The sequence below is a fragment of the Nomascus leucogenys genome, chromosome 18, assembly GCF_006542625.1.
Source record: "Nomascus leucogenys isolate Asia chromosome 18, Asia_NLE_v1, whole genome shotgun sequence".
NCBI lineage: Eukaryota > Metazoa > Chordata > Mammalia > Primates > Hylobatidae > Nomascus > Nomascus leucogenys.
In genome coordinates, this window is record NC_044398.1 from 23,933,164 (window position 1) to 23,952,906 (window position 19,743).

At 49.3% G+C, this 19,743-nt stretch overlaps 1 protein-coding gene across 1 annotated transcript; it reads left to right on the top strand.

The window, feature by feature from the left end:
- Positions 1-12,639: 12,639 nt before the first annotated feature.
- On the top strand, positions 12,640-19,021 carry PLAU (plasminogen activator, urokinase). Its single transcript, XM_030798316.1, has 11 exons — positions 12,640-12,756; positions 13,046-13,133; positions 13,566-13,593; positions 13,740-13,847; positions 14,459-14,633; positions 14,825-14,916; positions 15,074-15,293; positions 15,514-15,662; positions 16,299-16,439; positions 16,772-16,920; positions 17,911-19,021. Exons 2-11 carry the CDS (start codon positions 13,077-13,079, stop codon positions 18,085-18,087), a joined length of 1,296 nt encoding a protein of 431 aa, XP_030654176.1. The 5' UTR covers positions 12,640-12,756; positions 13,046-13,076; the 3' UTR covers positions 18,088-19,021.
- The last annotated feature ends 722 nt before the right edge of the window (positions 19,022-19,743 follow it).

A 19,743-nucleotide genomic window follows, 5' to 3' on the forward strand; every position in this document is an offset into this window, starting at 1 on the left:
TCTCAGCCTCCCAAGTAGCTGGGAATACAGCCACCTGCCACCATGGCCGGCTAATTTTTTGTATTTTTAGTAGAGACAGGGTTTCACCATGTTGGTCAGGCTGGTCTCGAGCTCCTGACCTCAGGTGATCTGCCCGCCTTGGCCTCCCACAGTGCTGGCATTATAGGTGTGAGCCACCGTGCCTGGCCTCGAAGACTCTTTCTAAAGCAAAGCACATGACTTTCCAAGTTTGGAAAATCAAAAGCCCCTGAAGATAGGAAAGATGACAGCTGTACAAGTCCTCATGCCTTCCCTTGCACTCTCACTTCCTCTCTCGGAGTCCTCTCATTTCAATTCCCAATTCCATTACTGCACCAAGCTTCCGGGGTTCATGCCCCCCACAGCCCAAGCACAGACAAATTTCAAATCACTGTCTTTTGCTTCCTATATTTCAGCTGAGATTGATGGGGATTTTCAGTTTTACTAAACTTAAGCACACCCTTGCTCAAGAACCTGCAGTAACTTTCTGGAGTCTATGGAATCAAGTACACACTTCTAGCTGCAATAAGACCTTTTATAATCTGACCTCACTCTATTTGTACTTAGCTCTCATGCAATGTAAACCTTCCCTAATCAAGCCAGACTTCTCACTGCTTGTGCATACATCTACACACACACACACACACACACACACACACACACACACAGACTTAAATACATACAGGTTTATTCTCCACAACATGTAAAAATGTTTATTCCTAGCTCCTGTCTCTTTCCAGGGGTCTTACCTGGAATTCTTGTTTCCTGCCCTGTGCCATTCCCAACCTCATCCATCTTTTAAGATTTGTTCATGGGTGAGCGCAGTGGCTCACACCTGTAATCCCAGCACTTTGGGAGGCTGAGGTGGGTGGATTACTCGAGGTCAGGAGTTTGAGACCAGCCTGGCCAACATGGTGAAACCCCTGTCTCTACTAAAAATACAAAAATTGGCTGGATGTGGTGGTGTAAGCCTGTAATTCTGTAATTCCAGCTACTCGGGAGGCTGAGGCAGGAGAAATGCTTGAGCCTGGGAGGCGGAGGTTGCAGTGAGCTGAGATCATGCTACTGCACTCCAGCCTGGGCGACAGAGCAAGACTGTGTCTCAAAAAAAAAAAAAAAAAAAAAGATTTGTTCAGGAAGCCAGGCACGGTGGCTCATGCCTGTAATCCCAGCAATTTGAGAGGCCAAGGTGGGCAGATTGCTTGAGCTCAGGAGTTCAAGACAAGCCTGGGCAACATGGTGAAACCCCTTGATCTCTACCAAAAATACAAAAACTAGCCAGGTATGGTGGCAGGTGCCTATAGTCCCAGCTACTCAAGAGGCTAAGCAGGAGAATTGCTTGATCCTGGGAGGCAGAGGTTGCAATGAGCCAAGATCGCACCATTGCACACCAACCTGGGTGACAGTGTGAGACCCTGTTCCCCTCCCCCACAAAAAAAAAGATTAGTCCAGGAAATCTCTAACTTTAGTGTCTCCAGTCGCTAAACTTCTGCTGCGTTTGTGGCTGATAGGCTGCTTAATGATTAACAACTTGTACAAAAATCTTGGTAAAAATTACATAACATAATATTTACTATCTTTACAATTTTTTATGTGTGCAGTTCAGTAGTGTTTCGTACATTTCGCTTGTTGTGCAACCAATCTCCAGAACTTTTTTTTTTAAGAGGGAGTCTCATTCTGCCTCCCAAAGTGCTGGGATTACAGGCATGAGCCACCGCGTCCGGTCCAGAACTTTTACATTTTGTAAAACTGAAGCTGTATACCCACCCATTGAACAATAACTCATCATTTCCCCCTTCCTCAGCCTCTGGCAACCACTATTCTACTTTCTGTTTGTGTGCATTTGACTACTATATAAAATATAAGTAGATTTAAGTGGAATTATACAGTATTTGCCTTTTTGTGACCGGCTTATTTCACTTACCATGCTGTCTTCAGGGTTTATTGAAGTTTTAGCATGTGATAGGATTTCCTTCCTTTTTAAGACTGACTAATATTCCCTGTGTAGATATGCTGCATTTTGTTTATCCATTTATCTGCATGGACATTTGGGTTGCTTCCCCCTCTTGGCTATTGTGAACAGTGCTATGAACAAAGGTATGCAAATCTCTCATCAAGACCCTGCTTTTACTTCTATATCTAGAAGTGGAGTTGCTGGATCATCTGGTAGTTCTAATTTTTTGAGGAACTGCGTATAGCAGCTGCACAATTTTCCAATCCCACCAACAGTGCGCAAGGATTCCACTCTCTCCACATCATCACCAACACTTGTTGTTTTCTGTTTATTTTTTTCTTTATAGTTGCCATCCTGTTTAAAGGCTTTTTCATTGTTTCATGTAAGTTCATTTTGTCTTCCTAACAGATTTCAGGTGTCTTCAGGGCAGGAATCTTGCCCTGTTCTCCTGTGTACCCTCAGTGCCTAGCACAGTATGAGGCATGTCCTTAGGTGTCTGAAGGTCCTTTCTGGTTGATTGGATGAAATGAACAGTTTGAGTTGAGCTTAATCCTTTTGAGAACTTAGGGTAGAATTCCCTTTACAAACAGAACAAGCTGACTGCTATGATACAGACTGAATGAATCTTCAGGACACTGCTGCACTGTGGAGCAAAGTCTGCATGGGGACAGTGTCACTGTCGCTTCCTCTTTGACTGAAGATGCAATGTTGTGGTCATCACACAAGCTGCTGGGTCTACTCTCCTTGCAAAGCATAATGCTCTGGAAACCCAATTCTATGCAGGTAGAACCAGAAGACCTTAGAAATAAAAACAAAACCAAAAACTGATCTTGAGAAGCTCAGAGGAGGGCCAGTACAGGAACTGAGAGGAAACATCACAGATAGACAGGTACTAGTAGGTACAGCTATTCTCAACTCCTCTTTGTTCTAACCGCTACTTAATTTCCCTTCGTTTTCCCGAGGTCTTGGGGAGCCAATTTTTTATTCACTGCCATGACTTTGAGGGTTCCTCTGGGTCTCCAAGCTCTTTTTTTTTTTGGAGACAGAGTCTCACTATGTCACCCAGGCTAGAATGCAGTGGCATGCTCTTGGCTCACTGCAACCTCTGCCTCCCGGGTTCAAGCAATTCTTGTGCCTCAGCCTCCTGAGTAGCTGGGACCACAGACGCATACCACCATGCCCAGCTGATTTTTTTTTTTTTTTTTAATTTTAGTAGAGACAGGGTTTCACCATGTTGCCCGGGCAGTCTTGAACTCCTGAGCTCAGGCAATCCACCTGCCTTGGCCTCCCAAAGTGCTAGGATTACAGTTGAGCCACCGCACGTGGCCTCTAAGCTCTTTTAGTCTATATGGAAAAGTCCCTCCATTTAGCCATTTGTTTGGCATTTAAAAAATAAAACTATCACTAGGAATCTAAAAAAAGAACAAGTACAAAAGTGCTGAAGCAATTAACTTTCTGAGAACAGATTCTCTAGAAAAGTCGCCTCGGGGTGGCTTGGTTGGCACAAGGATCTCAGGTATACATCCTTTTCCTTGATGCATCCCTGTCTGGGGAATGCTGCCCAAAGACCTGCCTTGTAGTCCCGGGCCATCCCCACCTCTGTGTTCTCCTTCGGCCCCCATCTCAAAGGATGGGGTTGACGTAGAAGCCCCAGTAGATAGATAGTTTGTAGTTTAGTTGGGTGAAAAAAATAAAACAACACTCCCTAGATATATGATGTATTGGCTGACATTTTCCCCAAACTTGTTTGGGGTGATGAGAATCCTCTGAGTCACCTATTAAGTTTCCTTCCGATTCCCTCCTATCAGATTCCTTCACTTGAGGCCAGGAGTTCAAGACCAGCCTGGATGACATAGACAGACCTCATTTCTACAAAAATTAAAAAATTGACAAGGCATAATGGCACATACCTGTGGTCCCAGCTACTAGGGAGGCTGAGGTAGGAGGACTGCTTGAGCCTAGGGGTTTAAGGCTGCAGTAAGGTATGATTGCACCACTGCACTCTAGTCTGGGTAACAGACTGACACCCTGTCTCTCTTTAAAAAAAATCAGGGCCGGGCGCGGTGGCTCACGCTTGTAATCCCAGCACTTTGGGAGGCCGAGGCGGGCAGATCACGAGGTCAGGAGATCGAGACCACGGTGAAACCCGTCTCTACTAAAAATACAAAAAAAATTAGCCAGGCGTGGTGGCGGGCGCCTGCAGTCCCAGCTACTCGGAGAGGCTGAGGCAGGAGAATGGCGTGAACCTGGGAGGTGGAGCTTGCAGTGAGCCGAGATTGCGCCACTGCACTCCAGCCTGGGCGACAGAGCGAGACTCCATCTCAAAAAAAAAAAAAAAAAAAAAAAAAAAAATCAGATTTCTAGGCCCCATCTAAAGAATCAGAATTTACAAAGGGGTAACCTGAAAATCTGTACTTCTTCAACTTTCAAGCCAGGTGACTCTTATCATCAGACAAGTTTGGCAAAGATAACATTAGTGAATATTTATTATTTCAGATACCTGGGCATCTACTCAACAGGGCTTTTTTTTTCTTTTTTTCCTTTTTTCCCCTTCAGGGAAGGGTAAAGAGACAACGCCATCTTAGTGATGATTATCAACACAGGCTTTGGAGCAGGAAACCTGGGTTTGACTTGCCAGGGATTGGCTGTGTGATCTTGGACAAGTTATTTAAGCTCTCAGTGCCTCGGTTTCTTTATCCATAAGGTGGGGATGATATTGCATCTCCTTCACTGAGGATCGAATGAAATAATGCATACAGAACTGTTAGCCCAGTGCCTGCTAAATAAAAGCCATGGTCAATAAATACATGCTATTGTTATTTCCCCATAGAAGAACCCTAGAGTATCCCCATCATATAAATATGGGTGAATAATTGTGGAAAAGGAAGACTGGCTATGGGTGGTTCCAGGGGTCCACACAGATATATAAACACAGCCAGAAGGCCCAGTGATCACTTGTCTGACTAGACCCAGCAGACACAACTGTGGCTGGCTACATTAAACAAATGGAAGAACGCTTTAATCAAAGTCTGGTTCAAGGTGGACAGGCAGGAATCAAGGCAGACATGACTTGGACGGACAGCTGGAGCTATCCTGGGATGTCACCATGGGTTAGAAGTAGGAAGATTCCCAGTTATAAGGACAAGCACCTCCACTTGCCTGATTGAATTTGATACTGCCTCAGAGATAGTTCTCCAAACCCTGGAGTCAACCAGGTCTGCATGTGAGTCTCAGTGCTTCCATTTCCCTGGAGTTTAACCTTGTGGAAATTGCTTCAGCCCAGTGAACCTTCATTTTCTCATCCATAAAATGGTGACATTAATAGTACTTTCCTTAAAGGTGTTAAGATGTAAAAGGAAAATGAATGTAATGCAAATAAAAGTTGGTTATTATTATTATTATCTATCTTTAAAAAGGGATAAATTGTAAGATTGTATTGTCCCCTTGGAGACAACAGACTTCTTTTTTATTTTTATTTTTTGAGACAGGGTCTCATTGCCCAGGCTGGAGTGCAGTGGTGTGATCAAGGTTCATCGCCACCTCAACCTCCCAAGCTCAAGCAATCCTCCCACCTCAGCCTCCTGAGGGTAGTTGGGACCACAGGTGTGTGCCACCACGTCTGGCTAATTTTTAAAAAATATTTTATAGAGACAAGGTCTCACTATGTTGCCCAAACTGTTCTGATACTCCTGGGCTCAAGCCATCCTCCCTCCTCGGCCTCCCAAAATGTTGGGATTACAGGTGTGAGCCACTGCATCTGGCACTCTTCCTTTTCATTAGTCCCTGCCACATTCCCCACCATCACTGTCTACAGAGTAAACAAGGAACGCCCATGTAGGAGATTACCCACATACTGTTCCTCCCACTCACTCTGCACACACACATGCCTCCAGGGATCCCTGCTCCCTCTTCCCACAGATATTCATACATTTAGTCCTCTAGCAGCCTTATCAAAGGAGACTGTCCCCTCTGCAGGACATGGCTGCCTCCAAATCCTCCTCAGAGGCTCAGCAAACCAGAGAAAAGAAGCACCTTCTGCAGGAGGGTAGGCAAGACAGATTGAGGATGGGGATGGACGGTGATCGGAAAAAGGGAGGAGCTGAGGATTCAGAATAAGAAAGGAGAGGGTGGAAATGTGTCATGAAGTTCCTCAAAATCTGTAAATCCTAAATCTCATCATTTTTAATGAATGAACTCAGATGATTCACTTCCCTTCATTAGTCTCTATTTTCCTCTCTGTGTAATGGAAGGGGAAGTGCTTGCTTTGAAGACAGAGATGCATATAGAATCCAGCATATAGAATCCAGCTTGGGAGAGCCATGAGCATGTGGAATTAGACATCATATGGGTTATGAATATTATGTTAGTTTTCTTCTGAATAGGATTTTTTCAGTATTTCAGCTTCTGGCTGAACATATATCCCTAAATATTATTGACTTTTTGGCAGTCTTCAGCAAGCCCACCATTGCTGGTTAGTCATCCCAGTCCTTTGTTCCTGGGCATGCCCCTTTGCTTCTAGTTAAGCAACTATTGCCACCCAACATGGTAACCTGAACTCTGAGCAGAAGTTTTAGGACCAGGGCCTAACTTTGGTTCCTGGTGAGGGGCTCAGAATCCAGAAGGTCTGGTAAGCCATGACCAACACTACTTTTTTTTTTTTTTTATGGAGTCTCGCTTTGTTACCCAGGCTGGAGTGCAGTGGCCCGATCTTGGCTCACTGCACCCTCTGCCTCCCGGGTTCAAGCGAGTCTTCCACCTCAGCCTCCTGAGGAGCTGGGATTACAGGCGTGCGACACCACGCTGGCTAATGTTTGTATTTTTAGTAGAGATGGGGTTTCACCATGTTGGCCAGGCCAGTCTCGAACTCCTGACCTCAAGTGATCCAGCCGCCTCAGCCTCCCAAAGTGCTGGGATTACAGGCGTGAGCCACCGCAACTGGCAAACTTCTTTAAAGCAGTAAGTTCTTGACTTAGGTAGTAACTGGGTTTGGGTCAGGGAGGGACAAAGAAAAATTTGGCCAAGACTCATGACATACATGCAGAAGTCTGAGCTGACTGGCCTGGGTAGGCCTAGGAAGCAGGTCAGAGCTGGTAAGGCAGAAAAAGAGTGAGGAAGGTTAGGGGGGTCATAGCCTGATGCTGGAGGGACCAGCTTTAGTTCCCCTTTCGTGGTGCTACTGACGACAGCGTAACCTCAGGGTTCAGCCCCTGGGCTCTTTGCTTTCCATGAGTAAGGAAGCAAGAATGCTGCCTCCCTCCACCCCTTCCACAGCCCGCTGGGGGCCTGCAGCTCCAGCAATCCCCCTATCATGTTACAGGCCCAGAAGTGGCTTTCAGTGCCTGCTGTTGCCGCCGGCTTCACCCTTCACACTAGACACTCAGGAAGAAGGGGTCCTTAGACTCAAGGAAGCTATGTGACCAGCATTCCGTACCTCCTTCCCAGAACTGTTGAAGAGTCCGTCTGCCCGATGTGTAGTAGGGGAAGAGGTGCTTCAGGCCACACAGGGACACAGACAAGAGGGAGAGGGAGTGAGCATAGGCAATGTGGGAGTGAACAGCACATGCAGCTGTGGGCCCAGCTGGGAACTGCTGGCCAAGGATACAGCATATGCAGCTGGGCCTGGTTGCTGGGAACTGCTGGCCAAGGATACAGCATCTCCATTGGCCTGGAATCCTGGACTGGACTCCAGCCTGACTTGGTCTTCTGAGTCAATCCAGCCACAGTCTAAAAGGGGAGGCAGGCACTCGACGTAGGAATTACAGTTTACACAGTTCCTCTTCCTATCTCTAGCATCCAGAACTGTGCCCAGCACACAGTAGGTCCATGATAAATACGGAATAAATGAATACTTTCACACGCAAGCATGATCTCAGCCAATCTGCAGAGTGAGGCACAGGCTGGACAGGTGTTGCTTCATTTTGCAGATGGGAGAACTAGATAAAAGAGTTAAGCATAATCCCAGCACTTTGGGAGGCCAAGGCAGGCGGATTACCTGAGATCAGGAGTTTGAGACCAGCCTGGCCAACATGGTGAAACCCCATCTCTACTAAAAATATAAAATTAGCCCAGCATGGTGGCAGACACCTGTAATCCCAGCTACTTGGGAGGCTGAGGCAGGAGAATTGCTTGAACCCAGAAGGTGGAGGGTGCAGTGAGCCAAGATTGTACCATTGCACTCCAGCCTGGGTGACAAGAGCGAGACTCCATGTCAAAAAAAAAAAAGAATTAAGCAACTTGCCTAAGGTCATTCAACTTTGATGTAGCAGACTGAAGGCTAGACACTGTGGTCTTTCTATAGTGCCATGCTGAGCATTCTTCATATACAACACAGAATTGCATCCTATGACTCCATGGGAACTTCCTTTTGGGTCAGAAAATAGTCCTTTGGGGCTGAGTTTCCTGGACTCAGTCTCAGGGCCAGGTTTGGATACCCTGCCCCTCCCTGTGCATCTGGCATCTGCCTTCCCTTTTATGAGAATCTCCTGGAAAGGGCTTCTCCATCAGTCTGTGTTGCCACATCTGACTCAGGAGCTCTATACCCTTGAGACACAGAGGCAGGGGTTGGTGGCTTCACTCTAGGAGTCAGGAAAAGAATGAAATCATACACATTCAGTTGCTTATTCTCTTACTCTCAACAGAAATTTCAGACAGCCTAGACCACAGAGGCAGTTCTTGGAATTCAGGCAAACAACTAATTTGTATTACAGCGGGTGCAACTTAAGAGCTCAGAGTCCATAGTCCGAGCAATCTTTCTGGAAGGAGGTCTCCAAAGTCAGGAGGAGGGCTCCCCTGAGCTGGATCATCTTAGCTCACTGGCCCCTCCCTTCACAGCATTCTGTCTTTCATGGAGACAGTGAGGTATAGCGCATAGGAACAAGGATCAGAAGACGCTGGGTTTTAGTGCTGGCTTTGCCACTCATCAACTGTGTATCTTCTCTCCACTTCATTTTCCATATCTGCAAAATGGGAACAACAATACCAGTCTATATCACAAGGCAGTTATGAGTTTAAAGAGAAATGGTTTACATTAATGTGCCTTGAAGCACAAGACAGAAATACAATATAAAAAATATGGCTGGGGCCGGGCACGGTGGCTCACGCCTGTAATCCCAGCACTTTGGGAGGCCGAGGCAGGCGGATCATGAGGTCAGGAGATCGAGACCATCCTGGCTAACACGGTGAAACCCCATCTCTACTAAAAATACAAAAAGTTAGCTGGTCGTGGTGGCGGGCGCCTGTAGTCCCAGCTAGTCGGGAGGCTCAAGCAGGAGAATGGCATGAACCCAGGAGGCGGAGCTTGCAGTGAGCAGAGATTGCGCCACTGCACTCCAGCCTGGGTGACACAGCGAGACTCCGTCTCAAAAAAAAAAAAAAAAAAAAAAAAATATATATATATATATGGCTGGGCGTGGTGGCTCATGCATGTAATCCCAGCACTTTGGAAGGCCGGGGCAGGAGGATCACCTCAGGTCAGGAGTTTGAGACCAGCCTGACCAACATGGTGAAACACCGTCTCTACTAAAAATACAAAAAAAATTAGCATGCCTGTAATCCCAGCTACTCGGGAGGCTGAGGCAGGAGAATCGCTTGAACCCAGGAGGTGGTGGTCACAGTGAGCCAAGATTGCACCATTGCACTCCAATCTAGGTGACAAGAGTGAAACGCCATCTCAAAAAAAAAAAAGTGCATGCCTGTAGTGGCTCATGCCTATAATCCCAGCACTTTGGAAGGCAGAGGCAGATGGATTGCTTGAGCTCAGGAGCTTGAGATCAGCATGGACAACATAGTGAGACCCCGTCTCTACAAAAAATACAAAAATTAGCTGGGTGCAGTGGCTCACGCCTATAATCCTAGCACTTTGGGAGGTTGAGGCGGGCGGATTGCTTGAATCCAGGAGCTCCAGACCAGCCTGGGCAACATGGCAAAACCCTGTCTCTACTAAAAATACAAAAATATTAGCCAGGCGTGGTTGCACATGCCTATAGTCCCAACTATTCGGGAGGCTGAAGTGGAAGGATAACCTGAGCTTGGGGAGGTCAAGGCTGCAGTGAGCCGAAATCGTGCCACTGAACTCCAGCCTGGACAATCAGAGTGAGACCCTGTCTCAAAAAAAAAAAAAAAAAAAAAAAGCTGGGTGTGATCACACATACCTGTAGTCCTAGCTACTCAGGAGGACCACTTAAGCTGGGAAGTGGAGGCTGCAGTGAGCCATGCTCACATCACTGTACTCTTGCCTGGGTGATAGAGTGAGACTCTGTCTCAAAAAAAAAAAAAAAAAAATAGTACAAGCTGGTACTATTTTTTACATGACAAGAAAAAAAAGAGGAGGGAAATTTCCAGAGTGCCCCAAAGCTCTTGTTCTTACTCATTCATTAATTCAGTCACAATAAAGCACCTACGTGAATAAGGCAGTACCAAGTGCTGAGAGAGAAAGATATTTAAGATGTGATCGTTGCCCTCAAATGACTGAAAGTCACCGGGCACAGTGGCTCCTGCCTGTAATCCCAGCACTTTGGAAGGATGAGGTGGGAGGACCCCTTGAACCCAGAAGCCCAGCAAAACCTTGTCTTTAAAAAAAAAAAAAGAACTGAAAGTCTAGCACACACTATGCACAAAGATTTCAGAGAGTGCTAAAGATTAGCGCATGGATAAGGAAGTTCTGTGAAGAGTTGGAAGTGCTAGGTGAAGAGGTGGCAGGGGGGAGGAGGGGGCAGAAGGGGAGGAGAAAGGGTGTCACGCTTCGTAACGGTCTCCAAACCTCTTTGTCCAGGAGGAAATGAAATCATCTGCTCTCAACAATCAGCATGACAGCCTTCAGCCAAGTAATCTGGAGTCATGAGAGCTGCTAGGGGAGCAACATGAATCATGACGGCCCCTGGGAATTTCCTGATAACTAACCTAGGAGTTTCGGTGTAAGTCCTCAAGCTGCAACATCTCTGTTTACATTCTGGTCACGTTTATTTACAATTAACGGGTTCTCAAATCCAAACAAAACTGACCACAGTCTTCTAGAGGAAATAGCATGGTTGGCTCTGAGGCCTATAGCATCTCTGACTCAGTCTGTCCCCTGGAAGGCTGGCAGCTCAGCAAGCACAGAAGTCTCTCCAGAAGACAGTGGGTCACCTGCCTCCCAAAAGCTGGAAGGCTAACTTGTACTTTCCCCAGCCGGCAGCTGGCATCCTGAGCCCTCGGCTGGGGCAGAGCAAAGGAGCCTTCCGCCTTACTACCCTCCTGACACTCTCCCTGCCTTCCTTCTGTCACTCTCAAGTGGACCTAGACGCAAGGTCCAGATTTGCAAGGTAGGAAAATGCTGCAGGCTCAGCCTCCTCCCTCCCACTAAGAGAGCAAGTCCTACTGGGTTCAAAATGACCCCAAGCCCTGGTTCCTGACATTAGGGGAAAGAGATGGGGGTGACAGAATCACAGAATCCCTGCTATGTTCCTCCAAGTGTGCCCAGAGATGCGTGTGTGTGTGTGTGTGTATACACAAATGTCTGCTTATCCTGAGGCAGGAAGGGTGGATGGAGTCATTTACACATGGTCTGTTTTTCTGGAGGACAATTTTATTTGATAAACAATTGTTTCTCTCTGAATAGAATAAACAAGGCTCTATGATGAAGTAAAACACTAAATACACATGCATTTAAAAATGTGTAATTATCTTTTTGGAATGGGCTATACAGGGATGTGTTTTTTAAAATGTTAAGAGTGTAAAAGGACATACAGTGAAAAATAAATCTTCCTCTTATTTTGTCCTCCAGTCTCCCAATTCCTCTACTCAGAGGTGAGAACAGAACTTCCACACCCTCCAGAACCTCCACAGTTAACTGTCTACATGTTTCCATTGTCTTTACTTTTATTCTTACCTGCACAAATAAATGAACTGTTCATTATGGAAACTTCCCAAAAGACCCGTTAACACTTCAATAGGAAGCACCAACAGTTTATGCCCTAGGACTTTGTTCCCACAATTCTGTAACATCATATCACGACACCTAACCCAATCCTTGTCAAGCCCTGTCAAAAACGGACTTTAAACCAAGCTGCAAATTTTCAGTAATCTGGCCTTGCCTTTCCCGCGATAGCACCATCAAACAAACTCCCTTACTGCCGAAAGCAATAAGCCCGGCTTTGTTCCATCCACTGGTTGTGTTGGTGATATCTGGGGACTGCCACTGAACAGAGGCACAGAGGGAGCCCCTACAAGCAAGGGTTTTTGTGTCTGTGTTTCTGGGAGAGTATGTCTCGTACATTTGTCGCGTTGATGAAGACTTCACAGCTCCACCAGCTGCAGGCAAGGGGGTCTGAGGCACTCTTAGCCAAGTTGGGGCCCAGCGGGGAGAGGTTGGAGAACTGATTAGAGGACCCCAGGAGGCTTCAGAGCTGGGCGAGGTAGAGAGTCTCCCGTGCGCCTTCTCTCCTCTCTGCAATTCGGGGACTCCTTGCACTGGGGCAGGCCCTCGGCCAGGTGCACGGGAGGAAGCACGGAGAATTTACAAGCCTCTCGATTCCTCAGTCCAGACGCTGTTGGGTCCCCTCCGCTGGAGATCGCGTTGCCCCCAAATCTTTGTGAGCGTTGCGGAAGCACGCGGGGTCCGGGTCGCTGAGCGCTGCAAGGCAGGGGAGGGAGCCGGGCGGGAGAGGGCGGGGCGGCGCCGGGGCGGGCGTTGATATAGAGCAGGCGCCGCGGGTTGCCCCACAGCGCGGAGACCGCAGCCCCGGAGCCCGGCCCAGGGTCCACCTGTCCCCGCAGCGCCGGCTCGAGCCCTCCTGCCGCAGCCACCGGTGAGTGCCGCGGTCCCGAGATCCCCGGGCCGGATGCGCGGCGGCCCCAGCTCCCGAGCGTCTGCCTCCCCCTCCCCGGGCTCCCCGGCGGCTGCACGGAGTCACGGCGCCCCGTCCCGGGCGTCCCCCGCGGGTGCCGGTCCAGGCTGCCCGGGAGTCCGGAGCCCAGAGAGGAGAGAGACAGCTGGGGAGCCTGGTCACTGCGGGCACCTCCCCTGCTCTGCAGTCGCCCGCCTGGCCTGCCTTCCCGCTCCTCCGCCTCTTGCCCTGACTTCTCCTTCCCTTGCAGAGCCGCCGTCTAGCGCCCCGACCTTGCCACCATGAGAGCCCTGCTGGCGCGCCTGCTTCTCTGCGTCCTGATCGTGAGTGACTCCAAAGTGAGTGCGCTCTTGCTTTGACTGATGCTGCCCAAGGACCTCTGATCAGCACCAGGGGAGAGGAGGGGCTGCTCAGGGAGCGGGGGTCCTCCGGATTCCATCCACAGCAGGGCCAGGCTCTCCCCAGGAAATGGGACAGGGTGGCAGCGGAGGCTTGAGAATCACGGGGGTTGGCACTGGCCGGCAAGGGAGGAAGAGGCCGCCGGGACTGCCCCAGCCTGTGGGCATCTGGTAGATGAAGCTTGCTTGGGTCAATCCATTTCTCCTGGCTGGAAACCCATGGTCTTCCATTTGAGAACTAGATACGAACAGGGTGAGGCGAGAGGGAGAGGGAAGGAAGAGTGGGTTTTGGGATTGGGGCCAGTTTACCCTCACCCTGGAGTCCCTGGAGCATGGGACCTTTGATGAAGCCTCCTCCCGAATCTCTTTCAGGGCAGCAATGAACTTCATCAAGTTCCATGTGAGTATCCACCCCTACAACAGTTGGCTACACAGACATTTTGGGAAGGCTTCAGGGGACATCCCCTCCCTGCCCTCTGCTTCAGGGCTGCCCCAGCCCTTACCACTTCCACTCCCCCTTGCTTACCCCACCTTTGTTCTCTCCAGCGAACTGTGACTGTCTAAATGGAGGAACATGTGTGTCCAACAAGTACTTCTCCAACATTCACTGGTGCAACTGCCCAAAGAAATTCGGAGGGCAGCACTGTGAAATAGGTATGGGGATCTCCACTGCAACTGGGAGGGAGGGGGCACCAGAAATTTGGGGACAGGGAGGGATGGGTGGGAGGCAAGAGCAGGCAGGAGTTAGGAGCTGGAGGTAGGGTGGGTGACATCTTCATCCCTATGTGACAAGCATAAGCACACACATGCTCATGAAACAGTGGCCACACAAATGTGAGGTGGGGTTCGAAGGAAACCCTGTCCAGTCTTCTGGCAGGTCTGAAACCACATCATCTTTAAAATGTCCATTGGCAGCCGGGCATGGTGACTCACGCTTGTAATCCCAGCATTTTGGGAGGTCAAGGTGAGTGGATCATTTGAGGTCAGGAGTTCAAGACCAGCTTAGACAACATGGTGTAACCCGGCCTCTACTAAAAATACAAAAATCAGCCCGGCATGGTGGTGGATGCCTGTAGTCCCAGCTACTTGGGAGGCTGAGGCAGAAGAATCGCTTGAACCGGGGAGGCAGAGGTTGCAGTGAGCTGAGATCACACCACTGCACTCCAACTGGGTGACAGAGCAAGACTCCATCTCAAAAAAAAAAAAAAGCTAGTTGGAATGTTCTTCTCTTTGTCATATTCTCTCATCCTCCTGTCCCCTTGTAGATAAGTCAAAAACCTGCTATGAGGGGAATGGTCACTTTTACCGAGGAAAGGCCAGCACTGACACCATGGGCCGGCCCTGCCTGGCCTGGAACTCTGCCACTGTCCTTCAGCAAACCTACCATGCCCACAGATCTGATGCTCTTCAGCTGGGCCTGGGGAAACACAATTACTGCAGGTGAGGTGGGGGCAACAAGGACAAAGAGCCCTCCCTACAGCTTCCCAGAAAACTTGTTACCATCCCCTTCTCCCAGAGGGCTGGCCATAGCACGAGAGAAGCGCGACCTCTGGTTGAGTCTTCCCTGAGGGGAGGAGGCAGGGAAGGCCCTCTGGGTTGGAATGACATCCCCTATCTTTCTGTGTTGCCAGGAACCCAGACAACCGGAGGCGACCCTGGTGCTATGTGCAGGTTGGCCTAAAGCCGCTTGTCCAAGAGTGCATGGTACATGACTGCACAGATGGTGAGCATCACTGACCTGCTGATGACAGTGGGGTGGAAGGGGACAAACTCGCATGTCCCCTTATTCTGTCACAGGAGGACTGAGGAGGTGGGGGGCGCCCGAGAGGGATGCTTTCTCCTACCTGCCTCCCTAAGACATCCCTCTGTTTGTCCTCCAGGAAAAAAGCCCTCCTCTCCTCCAGAAGAATTACAGTTTCAGTGTGGCCAAAAGACTCTCAGGCCCCGCTTTAAGATTATTGGGGGAGAATTCACCACCATCGAGAACCAGCCCTGGTTTGCGGCCATCTACAGGAGGCACCGGGGGGGCTCTGTCACCTACGTGTGTGGAGGCAGCCTCATCAGCCCTTGCTGGGTGGTCAGCGCCACACACTGCTTCATGTACGGCCCTGGGTTTCTCCTCTTTGACTCTTCTGCCCCACCCAAGCACATCCCTTTCTCCTTCCCAGCAAAGGGTTCCACCTCATTTCTCCCTCATCTGCCCCTCTCCATGCAGCCCATGGCCTTGGGGACAAGTCATGCTTTGAGGCCTCTAGGGAGGGAAGGAAGAAGTGGCAGATTTCATGGGACTAAGCTGTTTGATGGGTTTCTTCTCCCACAGTGATTACCCAAAGAAGGAGGACTACATCATCTACCTGGGTCGCTCAAGGCTTAACTCCAACACACAAGGGGAGATGAAGTTTGAGGTGGAAAACCTCATCCTACACGAGGACTACAGCGCTGACACACTTGCTCACCACAACGACATTGGTGAGGGGAAACCCCGCTACTGCCATGGCCATAATGGCTTGGGGAGAGTGGGACCCAGGGAGAGACCAGAGCTGAGGTTGAAGCTGCCCAGTGGGGCGGGGGACCTTGAAGCCTCGATATACATGACAAAGGGAGTGGCAGGGATGAGTTCCATGAAGTCTGAGGGGCCCGGTGCTCCTCTGGAGAGACCCTGAATTTTCCCAACAAGTAGCCTCTTGCGAGTGGAAGCAGCCCTGTGGGTATATGGCTTGGGCTGGAAATGCCCTGTTTATATGAATTAGAAAAAGACACAACTTCCTTTGTGGGATGCAGCCTCTGTCTGTGCTAGGATATAGAACTTGGAGAATGGAGCCTTGGGTTGGATTCCAGCCTAACTACCTCAGCTGGGAGTTTTTGCAGAAACGACCTATACAGCTGTATACAGTGGCTCTGGCCATCCAAGCCTTTTTCAATATCTGGAACAAAGCCCTTGGGGCATGGGGCAGGGGAGGTTTCCAGATGATAAGTGACCAGCAGACCTCCCTGGATGACTGACCTAGGGATAGATGTAGCTACTTCCTCGGCACTTGGAGGGGATAGATGGGGACCGCCTAACCAGTAGTGATCTTTCTCTTCTGACCCTCTGTCCTCCCCCAGCCTTGCTGAAGATCCGTTCCAAGGAGGGCAGATGTGCGCAGCCATCCCGGACTATACAGACCATCTGCCTGCCCTCGATGTATAACGATCCCCATTTTGGCACAAGCTGTGAGATCACTGGCTTTGGAAAAGAGAATTCTAGTAAGTGACAATTGGGACTGACTTAGAAGGTCCTGAGGAGTGTTTTGACCTGAAAGTGAGCCCAGCATGATCAAGGGAAGACTGCAGAGTTAGAGGTGGGAGCACTGAGGAGGTGGCAGATGGGCCCAGGGATGGATGAGGAGTGTTGTTTAGGGAGTGATGGGCTGCGAAGGTAAATAGATGGTAGGGGCTATAGGTGGAGAAAAGGCTCAGATTTGCCTGGAAGAGAATAAGGGCCTTCCCTGGTAGAGACACTTTATGGATCCCCCCCGGCAGACTCCCAGTGGACAGATAAATCTTGATGCAAATGCCTCCCTGTTTTCTCCACCTAGCCGACTATCTCTATCCGGAGCAGCTGAAAATGACTGTTGTGAAGCTGATTTCCCACAAGGAGTGTCAGCAGCCCCACTACTACGGCTCTGAAGTCACCACCAAAATGCTGTGTGCTGCCGACCCACAGTGGAAAACAGATTCCTGCCAGGTGAGGGTTCCAAGCATCTCTCTCCACCTCTTCCATATCTCCCCAGAGCTCCTGGGCTTGTCCCAGCCAGCTTTGGGGTGTCTCTCTCTAGCCAAAGCCCTAAGTAACCAGAATCAGGAGCTCAGGTCTTTGAGGGTTTAAACCAATCCTTATGTGTTTACCAAACATTACCAAAAAAATCCCAGCTCTGCGCTAGTCACTTCAGACTCAGGGCACGAGATCCTAGAAAGAGGAAACAGTAAAAGACGATGTAACTCAGTGCCCAGGGTGCGTTGTGAACTATAAATGATCAGGTGTTCAGGAGAGGGAGGTGAGTGTCAACCTGAGGGTCCGGGGGGTGGGGAGGCTTTAAAGGAAATGTGACTTGATAGGCATTTGAAGAGGCAGAGGGAAGAAAGGAGGGTGTTTCAGTTGAAAGATACAAAACTGAGAAGGAGGCTGGCATATTCCGGGTGGGGAGTAGAACTAGGGTCTGGGAGTGTGGATGGAATAGCGGCAGACGACAGGGCTTTTAAAGCCAAGCAGGGGATTTTAAACTTGATGTGGTAGAAAATGGGGCTGTGCCGGGCACAGTGGCTCATGCCTGTAATCCCAGCACTTCGGGAGGCGGAGGTAGGTGGATCACTTGAGGCCAGGAGTTTGAGACCAGCCTGGCCAACATGGTGAAACCCTGTCTCTACTAAAAATACAAAAAAATTAGCCAGGTGTGGTGGTGCACGCCTGTAATCCCAGCTACTCAGGAGGCTGAGACATGGGAATCGCATGAGCATAGGAGGCAAATTTGCAGTGAGCTGAGATCATGTCATTGCACGCCAGCCTGGGCGACAGAGCGAGATTCTGTCCGCCCCCCACAAAAAAGAAAGAAGATGGGAAGTCGCTAAGGACTTTGACTGGGAAACTCTTCCCTCTCTCAGTTATGGTTGGGTGGTGGGATCAGAAACCCCCTCCTCACTTCTCTAGGGCTCATCTTTTGTGTCTTTGGCTTCACAGGGAGACTCAGGGGGACCCCTCGTCTGTTCCATCCGAGGCCGCATGACTTTGACTGGAATTGTGAGCTGGGGCCGTGGATGTGCCCTGAAGGACAAGCCAGGCGTCTACACGAGAGTCTCACACTTCTTGCCCTGGATCCGAAGTCACACCAAGGAAGAGAATGGCCTAGCCCTCTGAGGGTCCCCAGGGAGGAAACGGGCACCACCCGCTTTCTTGCTGGCTGTCATTTTTGCAGTAGAGTCGTCTCCATCAGCTGTAAGAAGAGACTGGGAAGATAGGCTCTGCATAGATGGATTTGCCTGTGCCACCCACCAGGGCAAACGACAATAGCTTTACCCTCAGGCATAGGCCTGGGTGCTGGCTGCCCAGACCCCTCTGGCCAGGATGGAGGGGTGGTCCTGACTCAAGATGTTCCTGACCAGCAACTTGTCTTTTTCTGGACTGAAGCCTGCAGGAGTTAAAAAGGGCAGGGCATCTCCTGTGCATGGGTGAAGGGAGAGCCAGCTCCCCCGACGGTGGGCATTTATGAGGCCCATGGTTGAGAAATGAGTAATTTCCCAATTAGGAAGTGTAACAGCTGAGGTCTCTTGAGGGAGCTTAGCCAATGTGGGAGCAGTGGTTTGGGGAGCAGAGACATTAATGATTTCAGGGCAGGGCTCTGACATTCCATGAATGTATCAGGAAATGATATATGTGTGTGTATGTTTGCACACTTTTGTGTGGGCTATGAGTGTAAGTGTGAGTAAGAGCTGGTATCTGATTGTAAGTCTAGATATTTCCTTAAACTGTGTGGACTGTGATGCCACACAGAGTGGTCTTTCTGGAGAGATTATAGGTCACTCCTGGGGCCTCTTGGGTCCCCCGCATGATAGTGCCTGGGAATGTATTATTCTGCAGCATGACCTGTGACCAGCACTGTCTCAGTTTCACTTTCGCATAGATGTCCCTTTCTTGGCCAGTTATCCCTTCCTTTTAGCCTAGTTCATCCAATCCTCACTGGGTGGGGTGAGGACCACTCCTGTACACTGAATATTTATATTTCACTATTTTTATTTATATTTTTGTAATTTTAAATAAAAGTGATCAATAAAATGTGATTTTTCTGATGACACATCTCCCTGGTGCTTGTATGGGAAGGAGTTGGAGTACATAAAAAGGAGAAAATAACAAAGGTGGACTGCACCCCGGAGTTTCTTATGGGACTGCATCTCTGGACTTAATGAAGCTTTGGGAGGTAGAGGTTAGGAGAGCTGTAGGGCAGGGCCACCACAGCACTTAATGTATACAAAGTTTCCCCAAACCACAATCCCATGGCTGTGTAAGTAGTGTACAGGCTTAGTGTCAGCTCCCAATTGCCTCCTTAGCCTGATGCCTTTGTGCAGTGCACATCTTGTACAGCTGTACATGGTGGTGGTCTTTAGGGTTAACTCCACAACATTCTCTTCACTCTGCCCCCAACAATCCTTGAGCTGACCTCAACCAAGAAGAACACCTGTGGCCAGGTGCAGTGGCTCATGCCTGTAATCCCAACATTTTGAGAGGCTGAGATGGGAGAATCGCTTGAGCCCAGGAATTTGAGACCAGCCTGGGAAACTTAGTGAGATCCTGTTTCTGCAAAAAATAAAAAAATTAGCCAGGTGTGGTAGCACATGTCTGTAGTCCTAGCTACTTGGGAGGCTGAGGCAGGAGGATCATAAGCCAAGGAGTTCAAGTTTACAGTCAGCTGATTGTGCCACTGCACTCCAGCCTAGGTGACAGAGCAAGACCCTGTCTCAAAAAAAAAAAAAAAAAAAAGAAGAAGACCTGTAAGTGAAAATTGCTGGCCGGGCTCGG

Bases quoted from the DNA above. Each gene is read 5' to 3' on its own strand.
- PLAU (XM_030798316.1), top strand. From the start codon at position 13,077: ATGAGAGCCCTGCTGGCGCGCCTGCTTCTCTGCGTCCTGATCGTGAGT. The intron at 13,134-13,565 runs GTGAGTGCGCTC...AATCTCTTTCAG, and splicing joins TGATCGTGAGTGACTCCAAA to GGCAGCAATGAACTTCATCA. The intron at 15,663-16,298 runs GTGAGGGGAAAC...GTCCTCCCCCAG, and splicing joins TGCTCACCACAACGACATTG to CCTTGCTGAAGATCCGTTCC.